General features: G+C 45.9%; 1 protein-coding gene across 1 annotated transcript in view; it reads left to right on the top strand.

Moving 5' to 3' along the window:
* Window positions 1–24,502, top strand: part of sgsm3 (small G protein signaling modulator 3) — a 116,650-nt gene that overhangs the window by 88,082 nt on the left and 4,066 nt on the right. Inside the window, exons 18-23 of the mRNA XM_072271829.1 lie at window positions 5,538–5,587; window positions 9,917–10,069; window positions 10,447–10,517; window positions 18,071–18,119; window positions 22,035–22,120; window positions 23,266–23,388. Coding sequence (XP_072127930.1) covers window positions 5,538–5,587; window positions 9,917–10,069; window positions 10,447–10,517; window positions 18,071–18,119; window positions 22,035–22,120; window positions 23,266–23,388 — 532 coding nt within the window. The remainder of the gene's footprint in view (window positions 1–5,537; window positions 5,588–9,916; window positions 10,070–10,446; window positions 10,518–18,070; window positions 18,120–22,034; window positions 22,121–23,265; window positions 23,389–24,502) is intronic.

Below are 24,502 nucleotides of genomic sequence, written 5' to 3'. Positions count from 1 at the left end.
AAACTGGGGTCCGTGGACCTCTCAACTAACGGCAGAGATCCAAGGCATTAAAAAGTTCTAGACTGTCTACATCAAGTCACCTCTCAGCCTCAGATGAAATCAGCAGATGCTGGATCAGCAGAACAGGCAGCATCTGTGGAGAGAGAAACAGTTAATGCTCCAGTTTGACAACCCATCATCCAAACCCTACTCTCAGCTCTCGTCATTGTTAGGAAAGCAGCCACAACCTCTCCCATCCTTACCCTGAGGCTGACCTCGCCCCCCCCCACCACCCTTAACCCTCATCCTTCTAAACTCTCTGGAATACAGACCTAGGTTGTCGAGCCACTCCTCATAGTTACAACTCTTATCCCAGGAATTAGCTTGGTGAATGTCCTCTAAACCAGCAAAGACCTCTTCCTTATTGAGTTGGAAATTGTTACATAACCAGGAAGGTCTGCTGAATGTATTTCAGAAGATCCTCTGTTGCTTTGTCAAATAGTCTAACCTTTGTTCCAGACTGCAGTCTCCAAAGTCACCACTGTAACAGCCCATCAGCTTTGCTTTTCTTCCCCCCTTCTCTCCCTCTCTTTATCTGCCCATCCGCTTCTCTCCCTTCTCCCTCTCCCACCCCCTCTTTCTCCCTCTCTCCCCTCCCCCTCTCTCTCCCTCCCTCCTTCTCTCCCTCCCTCCTTCTCTCCCACTCTCTCTTGCTCTTCCTCTCTCCCGCTCCCTCTCCCCTTCTCTCTCACTCTCTCCCTCACACCGTCTCACCTGTAGAATTCCCTCAGTAACATTTGGTATCTCCTCACTGTGCTACTTCTCTGGAGTAATTGACCTACCATTAGTGTGAAAAGCTGCTGAGGTTTCTGTGACAAATTTGATTTTGTTTGTTCTTTAAACAACGGTCTTCTTTCAGCACATTGAGAGTTTGCAGTTTGCCCAGTCATGCACAACCCTTCTCTCTTGGCTGGCATCAGAGTCAAAGGTCTTTAACCCACAGACTGCAGACTCACAATGCCTCCCTTTCTCTTCCTCACATTCCTGCCTTTCTCTAGTTTTCAAACGTTCTCTTTCCGACATGCCCGCTCACAACCACACTTTGACTTTTGTCTTCTTTAACTTCCTGCAACCCCATTCTCGCGCCCTCTGACACACCCTGCCCATTAGCGTGTGAGTAAACCCCTCCCCTCTCACTTATTTCCTCCCCCCACCCCCCGACACACATCAGCCCCATCCAACTAGCTCCCTCCACTCTTGAGTTGGTCTGTTTCCCCAGCTGAGTCATTCTTACCCTTCAATCCGTTCCCCCTTTGGTCTGTACATGTGGTCACCCACTCCCCACCCGTCAGGCAGCTGGGCAAGGAGGGGGATGCAGGCATAGCCAGGGAGTGGCAGAGAGAGATGTTACAATGTATGGATAGATTCATGTGTTCAGACAAACACTTTGTGCTCGACTAGGTCCCTCATGGGAGGCTTAACCAGAAGATTAAAATTCATGAGAACTGAGCAATTGGATTCAGAATGGGTTTGCCTGTGCTTATTAGTCGAGGCATTGAGTTCAGAAGTCAAGAGGTTATGTTGCAACTTTATAAAACCCTGGTTTGGCCATGTCTGGAGTATTGCCTACAGTTCTGGTCGCCCCACTGCAGGAAGGATGTTGAGGCTTTGGAGAGCTTTACCAGGATGCTGCCTGGTTTAGAGGCCACATGCTATCACGAGAGGCTGGACAAACTTTGGGCTGTTTTCTCTGGAGCCGCAGAGGCTGAGGGGAGAACTGATAGAGGTTTATAAGATTATGAGAGGTACAGATAGAGTAGACAGGGAGTATCTTAGAAATGTCTAATACCAGAGGGCATGAGTTGAAGGTGAGAGGGGGTAGGTTCATGGGGGATGTGAGGGGTAATTTTTTTACTCAAAGATTGGTGAATGCCTGGAATGTGCTGTCTGGAATGGTGGTAGAGGCAAATACTTTAGAGACTTGTAAGAGATGTTTGGATAGGCACATGGATGTGAGGAAGATGGAGGGTTGTGTACATTGTGTAGTTGGAGGGATTAGTTTTTGGGTTTTTTTTTAGTTTACTTTTTAGCTGGTTCAGCACAACATTGTGGGCCAAAGGGCCTGTTTCTGTGCTGTACTGTTCTATGTTCTGTGTTCTAAGAGAGAGGGTAGAGGTTGATGGGACTTATTCTAGCTGGAGATCTGTGACTAGTGGTGTTCCTCGGAAATCTGTACTGGGACCTGTTTGTGATGTATATAAATGACCTGGGTGAAAATGTAGAAGGGTCGGAGAGTAAATTTGTAGGTGATACGAGGATTAGACATTAGGTATAGAACCAGATTGGTGATGTTGTGAATCACACAAAAGACTGGCAAAGGGTATAGTGGGATAGAGATTAGTTGCAGTTATGGGCCGAGAAATGGTGGATGGAGCTCAGCCCAGCCAAATGTGAAATGTTGCACTTTAGGAGGTTGAACGTAAAGAGATGGTACATTATCATAGCGATTAGCACAACACTGTTACAGCTGGGGCATTCCGGAGATCGGAGTTCAATTCCAGCGCCACTCTGTAAGGAGTGTCCATGCATGTCCCCTGTGGAATGTGTAGGTTCTCACCCGGTGCTCCGGTTTCCTTCCACAGTCCAAAGACATACCGGGTAGGTTAACTGGTCATTGTAAATCAGGTTCTGGATAATTGGGTTTGTCGGGGTTGCTGGAGCGGTGTAGCTCGTAGGACCGAAAGGACCCACTCCGCGCTGTATCGCTAAATAAAAATAACGGAGAGACCTGTAACAGTGTTGATGTGTAAAGGGACCTTAGGGTCCAAGTCCCTCTCTTCCTGGTTGACAGGTGGTAGAGAGGGCGTATGGCATGTGTTCCTTTATTAGTTGAGGAACTGAGTTCAAGAATCAGGAAGTTAAATTGCAGCTTTCTAAAACTCTAACTGTATTAGGAGTCATTCCTGGTTGCCCCATTTAGGAAGGATAGAGATTATTTGGAGAGGTGCAGAAAAGGTTTACCGGGAAGCTGCCTGTTTTAGAAGGAATGTGCTAAAAGGAGAAGTTGGACAAACTTCAATTGTTTACTCTGGAGACTGAGGGGAGACCTGATAAAGGATTATTAGATTATGAGAGGCAATAGATAGAGAGCCTGCATCCCTTTCAAATGTCTAGTACCAGAGGATATGCATTTAAGGTGAGAGGGGTTAAATTAAAGAGAGATGTGTGGGGCAAGTTCTTCACGCAGAGAATGGGTGAGACCCTGGAACTCAGATATGATAGCAATTTGAAGAAGGCTCCAAGCTAGACATATGAATGCCCAGGGTATGGACATTATGTAGGCAGTAGGGATTGTTTAGTTGGACATTTGATTACCAATGTAATTATTTCAGGGCAACGCTGTGGGCCAAAGGGCCTGTCGCTGAGCTGTACTGATCTATGTTCTATGTTCTAGAAACAGGCTCACCCTATCCATGCTGGTCATTAAGTGCTCATCTGTACCAATCCCATTTGCCAGCGCTCAGTCTGTAGCTTCCTTTGTCTTGGTAATTCAGATACTCCTCTAGATACTACTGAAGTGTTGTAAGAGTACCTGTCTCCGCCACCTCCTCAGGCAGTCTGTTCCAGATTCCAGACTCCCTCTGGATGTACAGTAGTGGATCCAGGTGAGAGGGATGGTGACAATGGTAGATGGAAGTATTTCTGAGGGAAAGCTGGTTGGATATGGGAAGGGCAGGTCAGCTCCGAGGGAGTTAATGGAATTTTATTGAGGACATAAAATCACAACAAAAAGGGAGCTGCAATAGATCATCTAGCCCTTCGAGCTGATTGTGTATTCATCAGGACCTTGGCCGATCTCCTACCTCTGTGCCATTTCTCAACGTTGTCCACGTGTCCTTTGATTCCCTTAGTGTTCACAAATCTCTTGACCTCTTTCCTGAATGGGTTTAGTCATTTACCCTCTGCAGCGGTTTGGGATGGAGAATTTCAAAGGTTCATCCTTCGTGTTAAAAAAAAACACTTCTCCATATCCTAGTCCCAAGTGGCCAACCTCTTACCTGAGCCGTGACATCAAATTGTTGATTCCCCAGCGAGGGATGCCTCCTCCCTGCATCCATCCCTGTAATGAATTAGTAAAGTTTAATGAGTTCTCCTGCCACTCATCTAAACTTAAGAGAATACTGGCATAGTCTACTCAATCTCTCCTCACACAGCAAACCTGCCACCCCGGACCCATTTTTCTAAATTTTCATTATACTTTCTTTATGACAAGTGCATCCTCTTTTAGGAAAAGAGGCCAAAACTACAAATGATGCTCCAGGTGTGGTCTCACCAAGGTCTGTATAACCGTACAAAGACTCCTTACCCTTGTCCTCTACGTTGTCTCATAGTTAAAGTCAATAGAGCAATTGCTTTTCTAACTACGTGTGTTGGCTTTCAGTGTGTACAGGAAACCTAGGTCTCGTTGAACATTAACATGATCCAATCTCTCACTATTTTATAGTCACTCCACATTTTTCCATCTCTCAGATCCCTGGTTTATATTGACAGCAAACTTGAAGATATGGCATTTTAACCCACATCCATCATTGGCAATAGATGGGACACAATGAGTAGCTGTCACTGATCCCTGCTGTGCCCTACTAGTCATAGCCTGTGAAGTATCCATTAATTTCTGCTCTTAATGTCAACCAGTTCTCCCCCTTGTTTGTCCATCACTCCTGAGTCTATGTGCTCTCACCATGTTAGCCAATCTCCTCCTTTGTGGGATCTCACCAAACATGCCACATCCTCCCTATTTATTCTCCTGCTGACATCTGCTTAAGTTAGTGAAATGTGATTTTCCTTAAAAAAGGAAATCCACGCTGATCCAGCCCTATGCTAGATGTTGTTCTTGCATCCCCCATTTTCCCAACTACCAGTGTCAGATCAGCAGGTCAGTACTTCCCCGGTTCATATTTGCCATCCATCACTCCACAGAAACCATTCCAAAATGTGTGGGATTGTGAGACAATAGCTATCTTCACTACCTCCATATCGGCCTCTCCCAAATCTCTGGGACGTGGATCATGAGATCGTTGGAATCTGTCTCACTATCTTCTCTAGAACGTAGAACAGTACACAATGTCGGCACTGAACACGATGCCAAGTACATCTCTTGTGCCTGTACATGGTCCATATCCCTCCATTCCCTGCATCTGGAACGGCACTGTCACATCTGCTTCCAGCACTTCTCCCTGGCAATCTGTTCTCAGCACCTACCACCCACTGTGCAACTAAAAGCCAAACATTGCCTCACACACATGCTTTAAGCTTCCCGCCTCTCCCCTTAAACGCATGACCTCTGATACTTTTTAACTGATACTAATTCCCCTCAGTTCCTCATTCTCACTCGAGTCTTTGTTCATCTGTAGGTTGTTTGCGTCTCCGGTGAAGACGGACACAGCGTTCCTGTTAATTCTTCTGCCTGTTGCTTTTTCACGGTGGATTCAGAGACGGGGGAGAAGGAGTTCACTTTGATTCTAATAAACTCATCTCTTGAACTTTTCCTCCAACAGGCTGGTTTCCTGCGAAGTTCGTGGAGATCCTGGATGAACGTAGTAAAGAGGTGAGCTCTGTGATGGAACGGCTAAGTCAGTCGTGAGTAGTATCCATACTTGTGTGCCTAGCACCTACACACAGTATAACTGCAGTCACGTGCACAGGATACACATCCTTCTCATCCTCTCCTGAGAATGACTTTGCCCGCACTCCAAGGTGAGCTTAATGACAAGTCAAACATGTTTCCATGCTGGGTAACTTTATGAATCTATAAATGCCATTGAGCCACAGCAGGCAGAAGTAGAATTCACCAAGTGAAGGTGTATTGTGTTTGACTGCAGACTGCTAACAACACAATGTTCCCTCTAAGGTGTGAGCGTGTGCACGTGCACACATCTTTTATTACCAGTGCACAAAGGAAATTAAAATGCGCCCAAAAGGTTGTCACCCTCTACCTCATTGGCACATTAAGTATATTTCATGATCGTACACAGTCACATTTCCTTTTCCGGTTTCTGATGCAGGTGGTGTTGACAACATGGAGTTTGCGATGTTTTGTCTGCAAATTTTAGAACTGGCTTTATTTATACTGATTTTATTGAAGAAATTATTGATTCACTATGTCGAATTCCAAAGAAGCATGAAGGGCAAAAGAATTGCTAGTTCAGTTAAAGTGGAATGGCTTAATGAGACAGTAGAAACCGCTTCACCGAAAGCTCATGAGGTCAGGAACACGCAGCTAAGAGAAATATTTTTGTACGATGCAGAAACTGCTGTTACTGTCTGTATTGTCACAATGCAAAAGTTGCTGGAAAATTTGCAAGTGGGAAGAAGCAGAGCGACATTTGGAAACTTGACTTTTCAAGGCGTCATTTAGCAAGCAAATCACATATGGACGACGTTCAAAAGCTCTGGCAAGAAAATCCTTCATTACCCATTACAGGCCTGCTACGTGTGTTATGTGAGAGGGCAGATGAATGAGAGCGACAACGATCAAACCCCGAGGACATCAAAGTTCTTATTGACAGTGTTTTGTTAGCTGTTAAAAGGAACACCTCTAGCTGTAAAATTCAGTGCGCACATGTTGTTGTCACTGTGCAAAGAATTGCACAGCATAAAATAGTCATAGTCATACTTTATTGAAAATCAGTTTCCCTCGGGATCAATAAAGTATGACTATGACTATTTTTGCGCACACTAGTCATTACTAGTCATCACTAGTCATTATTGTGCAGCATTCATGAACTCAGGGACATGGACTATATTTTTTTTGTGTGACTATTTTATTGATATATGTTCTTGCTATCTTATATGTGCTATATTTTCCTTGTACTGTGTATGACGGTTAGTACTGTGTTTTGCGTCTTGGCCCCGGAGTAGTGCTGTTTCGTTTGGCTGCATTCATGTGTATGGTTGAATGACGATTAAACGTGAACTTGAATTGGAGGGTGAGGCTATGTATGATTAGTCTACAGAGGGAACACCAGAGCTAGTGACCGGTGAGTGGGAGCAAAGCCAGTACTGGCAAATATCTCCCTGCAGCCGGCCATATAAAAATGGAATCAAGCACTCTGTGGTGTAATTTAGACTGGAATGGATGGGTTGCAATTAAAAAGTTTATCACTGAAGTCAAAATTGGTTGTGTGCTTGACAGTGAGGAGGATGGTCTCAGTTGAATGGGCATAGAAGTGCCAGGTGGAATTCACTCTGAAGGAGGGTGTGGTGGGAGGAGTCAGGGAGGGCAACAAGGCAGGAGAATTCAGATAATGAGAAGCGGAGAGGAACAGAGGAACTTCGAAGAACCTGTCCACATATCACTGAAGGTGGTAGAACAGGTAGATCAGGTGCTTGGAAAGGGATACAGGATTACATGTATCTGTACCTCAGCCAATAACAGTGAGAGTGACAAGGACATTCTAGAAGCATGTTGAACATGAATTAGGCCATGGACACACGAGTTCTGGTCTCTTCAGAGTACAGGAATGATGTGAGCGCACAGGGAGAGTGCAGAGGAGATAAACAAGAATGTTGCTAGAGCTGGAGAATTATAGAGTGATAGTTGTAGAACACAGAAACAGGCCCTTCGGCCCAACTCACCCATGCTAACCAAGGTGCTTTTGAGACTCTACTTTTAACTCAGGTTGACAAGATCATTCAGCAGAGCTTTTCTGCGCATCCTTCCTATAGTGTAGCAACTGGAACTGAACACAGTACTCCAGGTGTGGTCTCACCAACACTACAGCTCAATCCTGATTTCCCAATTCTTCATGTCAGGTCCAAAGAAGGCAAGCGTGCTTTTTGCCTTTTTCATCACCTTATCTACCACATTTAGGAAACTATGTACTTGTACCGCAATGTTTCTCTGTTCAACAATGCTCCAGGGCCCTGTCGTTTATAGTGTAGATCCTGCCCAGGCATAACTTCCCAAAATCCAGCACTTTGCACTTGTCTAAATAAAATTCCATCTGCTATTTCTTTGCTACATTCCCAGTAGATCTAGATCCTTAGACAACATCTTCCCTTTTCACCACACCTTTAATTTTGCTGTCATTCACAAACTTAACCATTCATGCCACCTGCCTTCTCATCCAAATCATTAATAGGGCAAACGACAGTGGACCCTGCACCGATCCACTGATCACAGGCTTCCATTCTGAAAACCAACTCTCCACTACTACCCTCTGACTCCTACCAGCAAGCCAGTTTTGTACTGAGTTACTGGCTCACCCTGAATTCCACGTGATCTCACCTTTCAGACCAGTCTACCATGTGGGGCCTTAACAAAAATCCTTTTAGGTTCATGTAGACAGTGTCTGGTGTTCTGCCCTCATCAATCTTTTTGCTCACCTCTTCGCAAAAACTTAATTAAATATGCAAAGCATGAATTCCCACACACAAACCATGCTGACCATCCCTAATTAGCCTTCCCCTTTCCAAACGTGAGTAGATCCCACCTCTCTAAATTCCCTCCAGTAACTTTCCCATCACTGCCCTGTAGTTCCTTGGCGAGTCCTTCCAGCTTTTCTTAAACAAAGCACAATACTGACCACTCTCCAGTCTTCCAGTACATCAAATTTGGTTAAGGAAATTACAAATATTTCTTCCAGGGCCTCTGCAATTGTTTCCTTTGCTTCCCACAATGCTCTTGTATACATTTGGCCAAGCCTGGCGATTTCATAATATGGATATGTTTCAGTACATCATTGTCTCTCTTCCCTGAATTCACTAGCTTCTGTGACCACCTCCACAACAAGTATGAGAAATATTCATTTAACACCTCATCGGTCGCCACACATAGACAACCACAATGATTCTTAAGGGGACCTATTCTCTTCCTCGTTACACTTTTGCTCTTAATATAGAATCTCGAGATTTTCCATTACCTTATCTGCCGGGGAGTCTTAGGTCAACTTTTTGCCTCCTAGTTTCCTTTTAAGTGTACTTCTACTCTTATAGAATACCAAGAGGGAAGTTGTCCACACTGCAGTTCTGTTCTTATAGAATTCTAAATACATAGAGTGAGCAACCAAAAACCATAGCAGAGAGGACAATAACTCTTGGGCATTAGCTGAAGTTAACTATTAGAAGAGTTCGAGGAGCGTTGAGGAAGCATTTCTTTGATTTCTCTGAATTTGGAAGACTTGGAGGAGCCGGATTGGGTTCGGAGGAGCTGCCAGCTACTCAAAGACATCAGAGTTGGTGAGCAAAGGCAGCGTGCAGTGTAGCCATGGGTGATTATCTTGGACATTTCTCTTGCGATCACAAGACCCTGTTGGACATTGTAAGATGCTGAAGGCCTGTTTCCCTTGTTTGGTAGCACAACAGGCAGCAGGAAAGCTGCTTAGCCTCAGTTGTAGGGAGGAATGGGCCTCAAGCCATGGGCTTGCCTGCTGCTTCAGTCTAAGAGAGGAGACACCTTGGCAGTGCAGCGTGGCATCCGTGCTCGGTTGGGGTCTGGACTTTCCCATCGGTGCTGCCCTCCATTGTTCAATCGGTGAAATAACAGGCTGGATTGTGTGTGCCTGCGCACTGCCGAGAACTGTGCCACCAACTTGTGGGAAGTGCAGCTCTGGGTCTTAGGCTATATGTGTGTTTTTATTTCATGACTACGCTTGTTTTTGCTCACTTTTTTGAATGTGCTGTGTATGTTTTGCACCTTGGTCCCAGCAGAACATTGTCTCGTTCAACTGATTCCATGTATGGTTGAATGATAGTTAAATTTGATTTGATTTGACTGACATTTCTACACATTCTTGTTATTTTCTTACTATGCTGTGGACAGGCACCCCGTCCTGTAGATATTCATTTCCACGTTCCAGACTCACTGCTTTGTTATGGGAGGCGTTCCCTGATGTGTCTCTGCAGCTGACAGGGTGATTTGTGTTCCTGTTTGCAGTATTCTATGGCTGGAGATGATTCAGTTACAGAAGCTATCACTGATTTGGTACGGGGAACACTCTGTCCAGCACTCAAGGCGATATTTGACCAGGGTTTGAAGAAACCATCCATTCTCGGTGGTCCCTGTCACCCCTGGCTTTTTATTGAAGAGGTAACGGCAGCTCAGGCTAGATTCTAAATGTCTCAATTTGTTAAATATTTCTCAGTGCTTTTGTGCAGAAACAATTTGTAGCTCATTAATTTGTGTTATTTCTTCTCTTTCTCTATTCCTTCTTCCTCTTCCTTATTCTTTTTCCCACAACATTTCTGTTTCCTTTGTTCCTTCTTCCTTTCACCTGTTTTTCAATCTCCCGCTCACTTTCCTCACTATCATCTCACCTCTTTCCCCACTCCCCTTATTCTTGTCACCTATTTTCATCCCCTCCCCCTTCTCTACCCTCATACATTTTCCTTACTCTTTAACTCCCGTCCTTGCTTACCCCCTCCCCAATCCTCCTCTTGCCCCACCGCCCGTTCTTTATCACCTAGGCTGCAGGGAAGGAGGTGGAGCGAGACTTTGACTCGGTGTATTCCCGACTGGTGCTGTGTAAGACGTACAGGTATGTTCCGCTGCTTTGTGCAAGTTAGGATTTGTTTTATTGGTGAAAGAAACAAAGCCTTGTTTGTATTTAATGCACGCTTTATGTGCTTACTGTAAGAGTCTTTGATGGGACAAAGTTAAGAAATTGGCAAGTTAATTTTGTTTGATTGTTACTCACACCATATAGGAACACTGGATTAACAGACTTGACGTCAGCGTGACTCTAGCGCAGGGGTACCCAGCATTTTTATGACATGAACCCCTACCATTAGCCAAGAGGTCTGTGGTCCCCAGGTTGGTGAACTCCTGCTCCAGCCCACGTTGCTGTAAACAGCAGATTTTAATATGTCTTTCTAACAGCAATATTATTCTCCTTCGATTCCATGGCTTTAAATTAATGACAAGTAATTGGTACAACCACATACTCTGCATGGACCTGTTCAGTCTCCTTCACTGGCTTTTGTTGCTCCTGGAAGCCCCATTATCCCAGGAGTTCTGATAACCATTACATTATCCCAGGAATTCTGACAATCATTTATATTATCCCAGGAGTTCTGACAACCATTACGTAATCCCAGGAGTTCTGACAACCATTACATTATCCCAGGAGTTCTGACAACCATTACATTATCCCAGGAATTCTGACAATCATTTACATTATTCTAGGAGTTCGGACAACCATTTACCTCTGCTCCTGTAATGAACCAGAGTCTGACTACCCCTCAAATGCAACAGTCCTGGCAATGGTTGTCAAGCTGAGGAGTGGTAGTGGGGACAAGCTCCCACGACCTAAAAGTGCTCCTCACGGCATGCGCCTCAAATAGCCTCTGACAACCAAGTCCAACTCCTGGCCTTCTCATGTGGCTTAGCCGCTAAGCCCGGCAGAACCATTTCTACTGACAGGAGAAGGGGCGAAGGCGGGTCCTGGCACCCTAAGACCAGTGTTTCGGGTAGATGGAGCTCATCAGCCTGGGGAGGCAGTCCATCTAAGAGAGACAAAACCCTGATTTCAAACCTCCGCTGCCTTGTGGCCATACCCACTCATGGGAAAGGCTTCGGGAGTAAACCCTGAGGATAAATCCGGAGCTGGAGTCCCTAAGGCAGTCCGACGTTGCCTTCAACCTCGTTCTGGCAACTCCTGCGACAACACTGGTGCCAAGCTGTATCGGCCCTTGCCCTTCCCTTGGACAACATCGTCGTAGAGAGGGGAGACTTACTGCACGGGCAACTGCTGGTCTTCCATACAACCTTGCCCAGGCCTGCACCCTGGAGAGGACATAGCAAGACTTTCCATGGTCTCGCGAGCCTAATGGATTCCACCATCACCAGCACCTGACAATGGTGGCATGTATCACCCATCCTAATCCCTCCTGATCTAAAGGGCAGTTGAGAGACTGTGAGTTGAATGAAGTTAAAACGACAGATCAGTGAAGCAAGTGGGATTTTATGACCAACCACTTTAATTATCCAGACATTTAATTACTCAGATTTTAAGTCCCTGAATGCAGTGGTGGGATTCAAACTAATCTCTGACAAAATGGGCCAGAACTCTGCCTGCTCAATCCAATAATGAAGCCTTAGCCCTTGCACCATGCCCTTCTTCCTGTAACCCGTGTATTCTCTCCAAGTACTGGTTCTTGCAGCCACAAGCTCCATCTATCCTCAGATGAATCTGAAATCTCCAAGCTCTGCTAACGCATCAGGAGCCAGCAAATTACACATTACCTTGTGTGTCTAATGCAAACGTAACCGCTTAATGATGGTCACTCTTCAAACTTTTTTTATTTTTGGCCTCATCTCTATAAGTCATACTGAGTTTGTAAAGGGGTAATATTACATTTTGTTGATTTATTCCTGAGGAGCCATGCTGGCAAGGTCAACATGCTTGTTTCTAATTGTCCTTAAGAAAGTGGTGGTAATTCACTGCTGTACCTGTGGGAAATATATTTTCACAGTGCTGTTATGTAAGGTGTTTCAGGATTCAGACCCACGTACCACAAAGGAAAGGCAGGTCAGGTAATGTGAGAGATTTGCCTGTGTCTTCTCAATAGTGCAGCTTGTGAGAAAGGGTCATGGAACTGGAACTGGTTGATTATTGTCCCTGTCCCACGCACTGAGATACAGTGAAAAGCTTGTCTTGTATGCTGTTCATACAGATCAATTCATTACACCATGCAATGAGGTACAGTTGCAAGAAAAATACCACATTTTATGCATAATTAATGCAGGAAACCAGGTAAATTGCAAAGGGTTCACAAATTTTTTCTTGATCGTGTGGATAGCCAGAGGCTTTTTCCCCAGGGCTAACATGAGGGGGCATAGTTTTAAGGTGCTTGGAAGTAGGTACAAGGGGGATGTCAGAGGTAAGTTTTTCACACAGAGAGTGGTGGGTGTGTGGAATGCACTGCCAGTGACAGTGATAGAGGCGAATACAATAGGGTCTTTTAAAAGACCCTTAGATAGGTACATGGAGCTTAGAAAAATAGAGGGCTATGCGGTAGGGAAATTCGAGGCAGTTTCTAGAGTAGGTTACATGGTCAGCACAACACTGTAGGCCGAACGGCCTGTAATGTGCTGTAGATTTCTTTTAAAAAATTGTGGAACGAGGTAAAACAATAACAGAATACAAAATAAAGTGTAACAGCTACAGAAAAAGTCCAGTACAGGTAGACAATAAGGTGCAAGACCATAAGAAGGCATACTGTGAGGTTACTAGGAAACCATTCCATCTTAACCACGAGGTAGAATCCGTCCTTGATACCGGGCGTACGTACTTTCAGGCTTTTGTACCTTCTGCCCAGGAAGAGGGAATGTCCAGGCTGTGTAAGGTCTTTGATTTGCTGGCTGCTGTAGCGAGGCACGAAGAAATGTAATCAGAGTGTATCGAGGGGAGGCTGGTTTCTGTGACGTGCTTTCTTGCGGTCACGTGCAGAGCAGTTGCCAATATCACGCCCTTGCACATCCATATAGGATTGGAATTGGTTTATCATTGACATGTGCTGAGATACAATAAAAAGCTTATCTTGCATACTGTTCGTACAGATCAAATCATTACACAGTGCGTTGAGATGGAACAAGGTAAAACAATAACAATGCAGAATAAAGAGTAAAAGATAAAAGAAAATGCACTGCAAGTAAACAGTGAAGTATAGAATGATAATGAGGTAGATGGTGTTATCAGGAGTCTAGCTTATCATACTAGCGAGCCATTTAATTGTCTTATTACAATGGAGTAGAGCTTGTCCTTCAGCCTGGTGGAACGTACTTACAGCCCAATGGAAGAGAATGTCTGGGGTGGCACCTTGGATTATGCTGGCTGCTGAGGCTGTGGGAAGTATAGGACAGAGGTGACAGAGGAGAGGCTGGTTTCTGTGAAGCATTGATAAATATTTGGTAAGGATCATCAGGACACGGCCAGTTTCTTTAGCTTCGTGAAGAAGTAGTGGCATAGCTGAGCTTTCTTCGTTGACATGTCGACGTGGTTGGAGATGTTCACTCCTAGGAGTTTGACGCTGTCAACCTTCTCGACCTCAGCACCATTGATGAAGACAGGAACACGTTCTCTGTCCAGCCCCACCATGAGGTCAGTGACCAATTCTTTTGTTTGTTGACATTGAGGGAAAGGTTGTTGTCATGAAGCCATGTCACTAAGCTCTCTATCTCCTTCCTGTACTTTGACTCATCGTTATTTGAGATACAGACCACAATGGTGGTGACATTTGCAATCTTGTAGATGGAGTTAAAGCAGAATCTGGCCATGCAGTGAGAAGTGGAGAAGGTGGCTGAGAACACAACCAGCGTTGAGAATAATCATCGCAGATCTGTTACTGCCATTCCTTACTAATTGAAACCAATTAGTCACAACAGCAAGGATCCAGTTGCAGAGGGAGGCATTGACTCCCAGGATTCAGAGTTTGGGACCAAAGAAAAAACCGTGATAAGTCACTATTTGCACATTGATACTAAGGTTTCTTGATGGTGAATAGGATGCCAATTAAGTGGACTGTTTTGTCTTGGGTGGAATGTTCTTGGAGCTTCAGCCATCCAGGCAAGTGGGAGGTCTCCCATTAGGTTCCTGGTGTGCCTCAGAGATGTGAGAAATCTTTGCGGAATTAAGTGAAGGCGCACTTCCTACATTAGACCCAGCCAGCCTCTGTATTTGTATGCAACATACAGAAGATGCTGGAGGAACTCAGCAAAGAGTACAGCCGACGTTTCGGGCTGAGACACTTCGGCAGAGTTAGAAGGTGGGTGGAGGGGAGGGAGAACCACAAGGTGATAGGTGAAACTGGGGGGAGGGGTGAAATAAAGAGTTGGGAAGTTGATTGGTGAGAGAGATACAAGGCTGAAGAAGGGGGAATCTAATAGGAGAGGACAGAAGGCCATGGAAGAAAGAAATGGAGGGAGGAGCACCGGGGGAGGCAATGGGCAGGCAAGGAGATAAGGTGAGAGAGGGAAAGGGGATGGGGAATGGTGAAGGGTGGGGGGGGGGGCATTACCAGAAGTTGGAGAAATCGATATTTATGCCATCAGGTTGGAGGCTACCCAAATGGAATATAAGGTGTTGCTCCTCCAACCTGAATGTGGCCTCATTGCGACAATAGAGGAGGCCATAGACTGACGTGTCAGAATGGGAATGGGAATTAAAATGGGTGGTCACTGGCAGATCATGCTTTCTCTGGCAGGTGGAGCGTAGATGCTCGATGAAGTGGTCTCCCAATCTACGTCGGGTCTCACTGATATACAGGACACCACACCGGGAGCACCGGGTACAGTAGATGACCCCCCAACAGACTCGTAGGTGAAGTGTTGCCTCACCTGGAAGGACTGTCTGAGGCCCTGAACGGTATTGAGGGAGGAGGTGTAGGGGCATTTGTATGACCCCTAACTTGTTGAGGGTGAGGAATTCAGTGATGGTAGTTCCAATGAATGTCAAGTAGTGGAGTTTGGACTCTCCTTATTTGAGATGATCATTACTTGTGAGGTGCAGATGTTACTTTCCATTTGTTGGCCCCATTCTATCCAGATGCTGGTGCAGGAGGGCGTGTACTGTATCATTGTGTGAGGAGTTGTGAATGTTGTGCAGTCATTATAGTGAACATTTCACGCCTGACATTATGTTGGCTGGGTGAAGGTTCATCATAAGGTCAGGCATGAGATGTTCACGGTTGCCATGGTAGCTTGACGCCATTAGAGCTCAGGGCGTCAGAGTTCAGAGTTCAATTCTGGCGCCATCTGTAAGGTGTCTAATGCATGGGTTTCCCCAGGTACTCCAGTTTCCTCCCCCAGTCCAGAGGTGTACCAGGTAGGATAATTGATTAGTGTAAATTGACCCGTGCTTAGGTTAGGGTTAAGTCAGGGTTGTTGGGGGGTTGCTGGGGCGTCACAGCTCAAAAGGCCAGAAGAGTTTATTTTCCACATTATATCACTAAAATAAAAATTTTAAATCAGGAGGTCCCTTATGATGGGTCCTTGATGAAACAGCCAACATTGGTTCAGCCCAGGACCCTTCCCTGAGGAACTGCTGCAGCAAAATATTGGAGACAAGATGACTGACCTCCAACATCCACAAACAGGTCTTTGTTTACGCAATGCGGGTCCCCTTGCTTGCTGCTGACTTCAGTTGTACCGCGGCTTCTCCACGCCACACTGCTTCAGGTGACATCAGGGGCAGGTGGCCTGGGATCCAGCTATTCCGATCCATATTTAACCAGGTCTGGAGCTGGGTGCTGCTGGTGAAACCCACAGTAACCAGGTTAATGGTGAGAAGCATATACAGAGTGCTGGAGGAACTCAGCAGGTCAGGCAGCATCTATGGAGGCAAATAAATAGTCGACCTTTTGGGCTGACAGTCTTCATCAGGTGAGCTGGTACTGTTTGATGACGTTGTCAGTCAGAATCTTCTTTTTAAGAATTAGAATTAGAATTTATTTCTTACATCCATCTCACAACATGAGGGAGTAAAAATCTTTATGTTGTGTCTCTGTCACTATGTACAAGCAATAAGGAAGGGAGATGTGGGAGGATATTGCCCAAACACTAAGATTGTATACATAATTGTTTTGTGTGCATGTATGTAGTCAGATACAATGTACAGTCAGATATTCAATCAGATCAATGTGTATTGATAAATCTGATGGTCTGGTGAAAGAATCTGTCCTGGAGCCTGTTGGTCCAGGCCTTAATGCTGTGGTACCGTTTGCCAGACGGAAGCAGCTGAAACAGTTTGTGGTTCGGGTGACTGGAGTCCCCGATGATCCTCCAGGCCCTTTTTACGCACCTGCTGCTATAAATGTCCTGAATAGAGGACAGTTCACATCCACAGATGCGCTGGGCTGTCCACACCACTCTCTGCAGTGCCCTGCGATTGAGGGAGGTACAGTTCCCGTACCAGCTGGTGACACAGCCAGCCAGGGTGCTCTCGGTGGTGCCCCTGCAGAAAGTCCTGAGGATCTGGGGACTCGTGCCAAACTTGTTCAGCCATCTGAGGTGAAAGTGGTGCTGTTGTGCTCTTTTCACCACACAGTCAGTATGTACAGTCCAGGTGAGATCCTGGCTAAGCGTACACCAAGGAACTTGAAACTACTCACCCTCTCAACTATATTTTACTGTCGCTGACACAAGTTGTGAAATTTGTTGTTTTGTGGCAGCAGTACCATGCAGACATAACAAATCACTGTAAGTTATAAAATAATTCAGTAAATAAATAGTGTTCATGGACCATTCAAAAAGCTGATAGCAGAGGAGAACATTGAGTGTGGGACTTCAGGCTCCTGTACCTCCTCCCTGGATGGTAGTGATGAGGGGGGCATGTCCTGGATGGTGAGGGTCCTTAATGATGAATGCCACCTTCTTGATGCAGCCCTTAGCTAAAGTGTGAATGGTGATGATAGAACAGGGGAAGGTAACTCCAACGGGCTGACCTCTTGGCAAGATACAGAGCTAGCTCTTATTATAATCAACAGAGGGACCTGAACAAGTCTGAGAACACCCCTGGTCCGGGCATTGGCATCTGTTAGAACACAAGCGAGATATCATAAGGATGTGCCCAGCACCTGCCCTTTGAGGGGTACCAGTGACCGTCGGACTGATCACTGGGATGGAGGGTTTCAATGCGGACAAGACTGTGGATGGGATGGGTTTGTGTTCCTCGGACTGGAGGAGGCTGAATGGGGACCTGACTGAGATGGTCAAAACCATGATCAGCAGAAGCAGGGTAGATAACAGTAAACCGCTCTCCGTTACTGGGTGTCAAAAAAACAAGAGGACATGGGTTTAACATTTAAGGGGAAGAGGTTTACAAGGGATTTGAGTAAAATTGCTCTCACCTAGAGGGGCTTGTAATCTGGAACGCAGTGAGGGGGTGGTGGAGGCAGGGACTCTCGCAACATCTAAGAAATACCTTGATGATCCCTTGAGTCGCCAAACCATAGAAGTCTGGAAATCAAGCGTAAAAGGAATCAGTGTAGATGGGTAATTGATAGTCAGCATGGATGTGGTGGGCCGAAGGGCTTGCTTCTGTGCGTTTTGACTCAATGTCTATATCACTTTAACAGGCCTTCATTCTTACAGGTTGGATGAAGATGGCAAGGTGCTGACCCCTGAGGAGCTCCTATATAGAGTGAGTAATGGGGAGGGGCCCAGGTTAAGGGGTCAGTTTCTGAGCAGGGAGGGTTTCTGCATGTGGGATTAGATCCTTGGGGTGAGCAGAGGGGAGAAGAAGGGACATGAGGTAGGAATAGAAGCTGGAGAGGTTTCAGGTTCTCTGTCGTTAAGGAGTTGGGGCACAAATAGAGGAAATTAGTGTGGGCCTCCAGTTACTGGGGGAACTGGGGCCGACCAACAGTAACTGGAGCAGTAGGAGGGTGGGCGATGGATTCTGGCCTCCATACTATTGACTGCAAGTGGCTCTGTGTGGTGTGACTGTCTGCTTCTGGCTTCATAGTTCTCTCAGCTTTGTCATACTTTTGTAGGTGTCAGCCATCTACCTCCGTCTCTCTCTGGAAGGTGTTTACATTGAGGCAATGCAAAAGTCAGTTTCGACCATAATACATAGGTGCAGAGTTAGGCCATTTGGCCCATCGAGTCTGCTCTGTCACTTTCTCATGGCTGATGCATTTTCCCTCACAGCCCCAATCTCCTGCCTTCTCCTCGTTCCCTTCATGCCCTGACTAATTTATCAACTTCTGCCTTAAATATACCCAATGACTTGGCCTGGCAATGAACTCCAGAGACTTCCCACTTTCTGACTAAAGAAATTCCTCCTCATCTCCGTTCTACTTGATTTTACACATCAAGTTCGGGTAATCCCGTAAATTCTGTAATATTCCTAACCATGTGATTTTCCCCTTGTCAAGAGCAGTGCAGGCGATTTTCATTCTTATTGGAACAAATTCACTGTTGGCCAAGGGCCTGAAACCTGATGATCTTGGCAACTAGCCGAAGTCGCCTTTGTGAAATGGCCAGTTCCTTATCCATCCTCAGGATCTGTGGAGCGCCAAACAGCACAAAACCCAATCGAGCTTTCGTAGACATAGAACTGACCATTTCTGCGTAGAGGGATCGACGATAATCACAAGCTAGAGATCACCAGAGTTTAGAAGTCAACATTAACCTGTGGACCCTTGGGTAACCCCCATAACTGAGGCAGATTGTGCAGGTTTGACATTGTTGTTACGTGACCACGAGGCATTTTTCACGCTGTGTTCGTTTCCTGGAAATGATGCTTTCTCTTTTAATAGTTGTTTAGCTTCAGAATTCCCTTGGAGTCTTCATTGGCAATGGTTAGAATATATTCTCTAAGAGACTGTGAAATAGTGCACAGAATATAAGAGCAGGGAGGTTATGCAGAGCACTATAAAGCATTAGCTGGAGTACTCTGTACAGCTGTGGTCACTGACAAGAGGAAGCATAAACTTGCACTGGAGAGGGCAAAGAGCTGGTTCACCGGGATGTTGCTTGAGATGAAACATTTCAGTTATGGGGAGAGGCTGGATTTGTTCGCCTTGAAGCAGAGGAGGCTGAGGCAGTACCATATAGAAGAACATAGAGTACCGTGCAAAAGTCTTTGGCAAATATATAAAGCCTGGGTGCCTAAGACTTTTGCACAGTACTGTAGTGATCTTATGTATTGCACTGTACTGCTGCCGCAATAAAAACAAAATGTCATGACATCTTTGAGTGATGATAAACCTGATTCTGATATGGGTGTCTGTTGTGGACTGAGAGTGGGAAGGGGGCAGGGAGAGGGGAATCACGGTTGGGAAAAGGGGAAGGGGGAAAGGAGAGAGTGGGAAGCTCCAGAGGGACATTCTGTAGTGATCAATAAACCAATGGTTTGGAATCAAATGACCTTGCCTGGTGTCTCAGGGCTGGGTGTGTCTTCACCCACGCCACCTCCCCTGTCCTTGGCACTTCTACTCTGCCACCTGTCCCACACCCCTCCCCCCCATGGCGCTCCACCCTCGCCATTCCCAACATCCTTTGCTCCTGCCAGATTTACAGACTCGCTCTCCGCTACATGTTGACAAATACAGTACTGTGCAAAAGTCTTAGGCACCCTAGCTATATATGTGCGTAAGACTTTTGCACAGTACCGTAGATAATGTTGTCTACAGAGGCTTTAGAGGGAATCTGGGGAAGAATATTTTTCACCCACATGGCACTTGGGATTTCGAACTCATTGCTTAAGTGGGTGATGGAGGCAGGGTCTCAAATTATCCAAGGAATATTTGGGCGGGCACCCGGATCCCAAGGCTATGATCCAAATGCTGGTAAGTGAGATGAGTATATTCAGGTGAAGAAAATGCAAGTGCTGGAAATTTGAAATAAAAACTAAAATCCTGGAAACAGCATATGTGGAGACAGACACCGTGGCACGATATGCATTGGCACCCAAGTGTGGAGGAAAGACAGGCTCTGAAGTAGAGACGGCTACAAGAGTTTATTCATAATCATTCCACAAGATCATCGGTGGCTTAGCCAAGCCACACCACAAGAAGTAATAGTCTCCAAACTACGACCCCGCAGTTAGCGCTAATCAGGCATCCACTTAAGTAATACAAGTAATACAGAAGCCCCAAGTCTATCAAAATAAATTTAACCTGTTTAAGCAGAAAGCACCAGGAGACTGCATTACAAAGGGCAAGTCGCTCAAGAAAAACACAAGGAGCTAAACAATTAACAACTCTTATTAAACAACAATTAACCAAGTCAGGAGCTCTGAAAACCTCCTGTGGCGCCCCACACAGGCCCAAAGAGATCATTACACATAGGGAATGATCCTTTTGCAGCTTATTTTGTGACAAAAGGAATAACTGTGGCTCACAACATGAATGATTTGTACCAATGAAGAGGAATTTCTTTAGCCAGAGGATGCTGGATCTGTGGAATTCATTGCCACAGCCGGCTGTAGAGGCCAAGCCATTGGATATTTTTAAAGCAGAGCAGACTTGCCGGGCCAAATGGCTGCTGTGTCTTATGGTTTTATAGTCAGAATGCGAATCAGGTTTAGTATTACTGATATACATATGTCGTGAACCTTTTTCTGTTTTGCAGCACCAGTGCATTGCAATACATAAACATACTATAAATTACACTAAGAAATACAATGTATATTAAAACATTAAGTGAAATAAGTCGTGTAAAAATAGTGAGGTAGTATTCGTCGGTTGGTTCACTCTGCATTCAGAAATCTGATGGCAGAGGGGAATAAGCTGTTCCAAAAATAGTGCGTGTGTCTTCAGGGAACACACGCAAAATGCTGGAGGAACTCAGCAGGCCAGGCAGCGTCTATGGAAAAGAGTAAACAGTCAATGTTTCAGGCCGAGGCTCTTCATCAGGACTGAAAGAAAAGATGAGAAGTCAGAGCAAGAAGGTGGGAGGAGGAGAGGAAGAGGTACAAGGTGGTAGGTGGTAGGTGAAACTGGGAGAGAGGGAGGGGTGAAGTACAGTTCTGGGAAGTCAATTAGTGAAAGAGCGACAGGGCTGGAGAAGGGGGAATCTGACAGGAGAGGACAGAAGACCATGGAAGAAAGGGAAGGGGAGGAGCACCAGGGGGAGGTGATGGGCAGGTAAGAAGATGAGGTGGGAGAGGGAAATGGGAATGGGGATAGCGATGGGGGGGGGGGGTTTGGATTTCCAGCATCTGCAGATATTCTCCTGTGTGTCTTCAGGGTCCTGTGCCTCCTCCCTGGTGGTAGTAATAAGAAGAGAGCCTGTCCTGGGTGCTGGGGGTCCTCCATGACAGATGCCGCCTTTTTGAGTGGTGTGAATGTGCAATGAATGGAAGTAGCTGGAGCTGGTACAATGGTACAAGTTAAGTACTTGGACAGATACGTAGAGGGGCAGGGCTGGTGGAGCACAGGAAATCGGGACTGGCTGGCTGAACAATGAGATCAGCGTGCCGTGGTTTGCCAAAGGGCCTGTATCCATGCCGTAATGCCGGTCCTCTGACAGTCCGAGCGCACGAGGACCCGACCGTTTGGCTGTTTGAACCCGAGTCTCCACAGAGTGCCCAGCTCTGCTTTTCTTTCAGGCTGTGCAGTCCGTCAACGTCAGTCACGATGCTGCCCACGCACAGATGGATGTGAAGTTCCGGTCGCTGATCTGCGTGGGGCTGAAGTAAGTCACCCTCTCCACTCCTATTTAATTAATTTGTTTGTTTATTATTGAGATACAGTGCAGAGTAATCCCGTCCAGCCGTGTCACCTAGCATCCCCCAACACTTTATCTCCAAACAAGGGAAAACCTGCAGACGCTGGAAAGGCAAGCAATACACACACAATGCTGGAGGAACTCAGCAGGCCAGGCAGCAACTACTGTCGACGTTTTCAGTCCAAGACCCTTCAGTGTCCTGCACTCTTTTCTACAGATGCCACCTGGGCTGCTGAGTTCCTCCAGCATTGTGTGTGTATGCTTTATTATTTCCCGTCTGTTACAGTATGTACAGCCTAGTGTCACTTTATGGACAAATGATCTGTCTATGTTTATAAGCTATCTCATGTATTTATTATGTTTTTGTATTATTACTGTGTTCTTTATCTTTTGTGGGGTTTTTTGCGTGCATCAGATACGGAGTAACAATTATTTTGTTCTCCTTTACACTTATGTACAGGAAATGATGACATTAAACAGTCTTGAATCATGAAATCAATAGCATAGGGTCGTAGAGAGTGGTAGTGTGGGAGCAGGCCCTTCAGCCCATCGAGACTGTGCCGTCTACCCATCAACCATTTTGCTCACTACAACCCTTACTCACAGTATTCTCCCCATGTTCCCGTCAACTGCCCCAGGTTCCACCACTCACCCCTGGGCTGTGCCCAGCTTACGGTGGCCAGTTGTCCCACCAACCTGAACGATTTTGGGATGGGGGAGGAAAGCCAAAGCACCCTGGGAAATCCTCGCGGTCGCGGGGAGAACATGGAAGCTGCAGACAGACAGCCTCCAAGGTGAGGATCAAATCCAAGTCAGCAGAGCTCTGAGGGTTCTTCGTTCTGCCCGTAAAGAGCTTCTGCTGCTGCAGCGTTCAGTTCATTTTGCAGGATAAGGAACGCTTTCAGTTTACCACAGAGTTATCCAGTACCTGCGGATAACATGCAATTGAGACTGTCTCTGATTGGAGCACCCTTGTGGTAGTTTTCCAGTCAAAGTGTGATTTCCAAGATTGTTATTTGGTGTCCAGGGGTCTCAATCTTGCTAATAATTGATGCGTTCACTGTCAAGTGTGTCTACCTGAGGGGATGATTACCGACCTTGTCTTTCTGTAGTGAGCAGGTGCTGCCCCTGTGGCTAGAGGTGCTCTGTTCAAGTATACAGACTGTGGAGAAGTGGTACCAGCCGTGGTCCTTCCTCCGCAGTCCCGGCTGGGTCCAGATCAAGTGTGAGCTCAGGTAAGAAATTTCCCTCGCACCTGCGTCTCCCTTCTCCTTCACCCCTACAGCCCCTTGTCTTCCACCCCTGCAATGATACAGCACAGAAAGATATCCGTACTGACCATCGAGTCCCTATCCACAGTAATCCCTTCATCCACATTTAGCCTTCTGGAGCGCCTTGTGATTCAAGTGATTGCCCAGGTGCCAGAGGAGTATCTGGTTCTAGCACCCTCTGGTTGAAATAATTTGTCCATAAGTTTCTTTAAACATTTTTTTCCTTTACTTTAAATGTGTACTCACATATTGAACAGCTCTGCTTTGGAGAAAAGTTTCTATGTATCCCATCTATACCCCTCATAATTTTATCTCATACTTCTCCCACCCAAAAAAAGGATGCTGTATCATTTCAGGGGGGGGAAGATCCCCTTGATCTTGCCTCCATCCAGATTAATTTCTTTTGTAACTTTCCCCATTTCCAACAGGATTCCACCACCAGACACATCTTCCCTTTCCTACTCCTTTCAGCATTCCAAAGGGACCAATCGCATCATGGTTTCCTTCCTCCTCCACCAATCATTCGACTTTTTACTGACCAGTACTACCCCACACATTAGGAGGAGATGCCACACCTATCTCTTCACCTCATTCCTTCCCACTAAGGAGTTCTTCCAGTCTGTGATGCCCACAGTGTGAACATTCAGTCTGTAAGGGTGACCTGTCACTCCCATTGTTCCAATGAAGCTCAACATAGGTTTGAGGAACAGCATCGATCTTCTGGCTCGGCATGTCTGCGTGATGTTGAATTCAACAATTTCACATAACCAGTTTGTGTCAGAATGGGCAAAACAAAGTCCATCTCTCTCCACAGATGCTGCCTGATCCAAAGAGTATTTCCAGTGTTCCCTTGTATTTCAGATTTCTAGCAATTGCTGAGTTCTATATCCCACGGTTTGAGCATCATCCTTTATTTTACCACTGCCTTCACTTATTTACAAAGATTAATGAGCAAATCTCATTCTCCTTAGCTGGCACCAACCACACATGCTGCCATGGTCTCCATCCTATCACAAACATTCCCTCTGTTCTGTCCATCCAATCACACACATTCCCTCTGTTCTCTCCATCCAATCAC

Source organism: Mobula birostris, chromosome 11, assembly GCF_030028105.1.
Source record: "Mobula birostris isolate sMobBir1 chromosome 11, sMobBir1.hap1, whole genome shotgun sequence".
NCBI classification, from domain to species: domain Eukaryota; kingdom Metazoa; phylum Chordata; class Chondrichthyes; order Myliobatiformes; family Myliobatidae; genus Mobula; species Mobula birostris.
The sequence above is the reverse complement of the archived record's forward strand: the minus strand, read 5'-3'. Positions and strand labels throughout refer to the sequence as shown.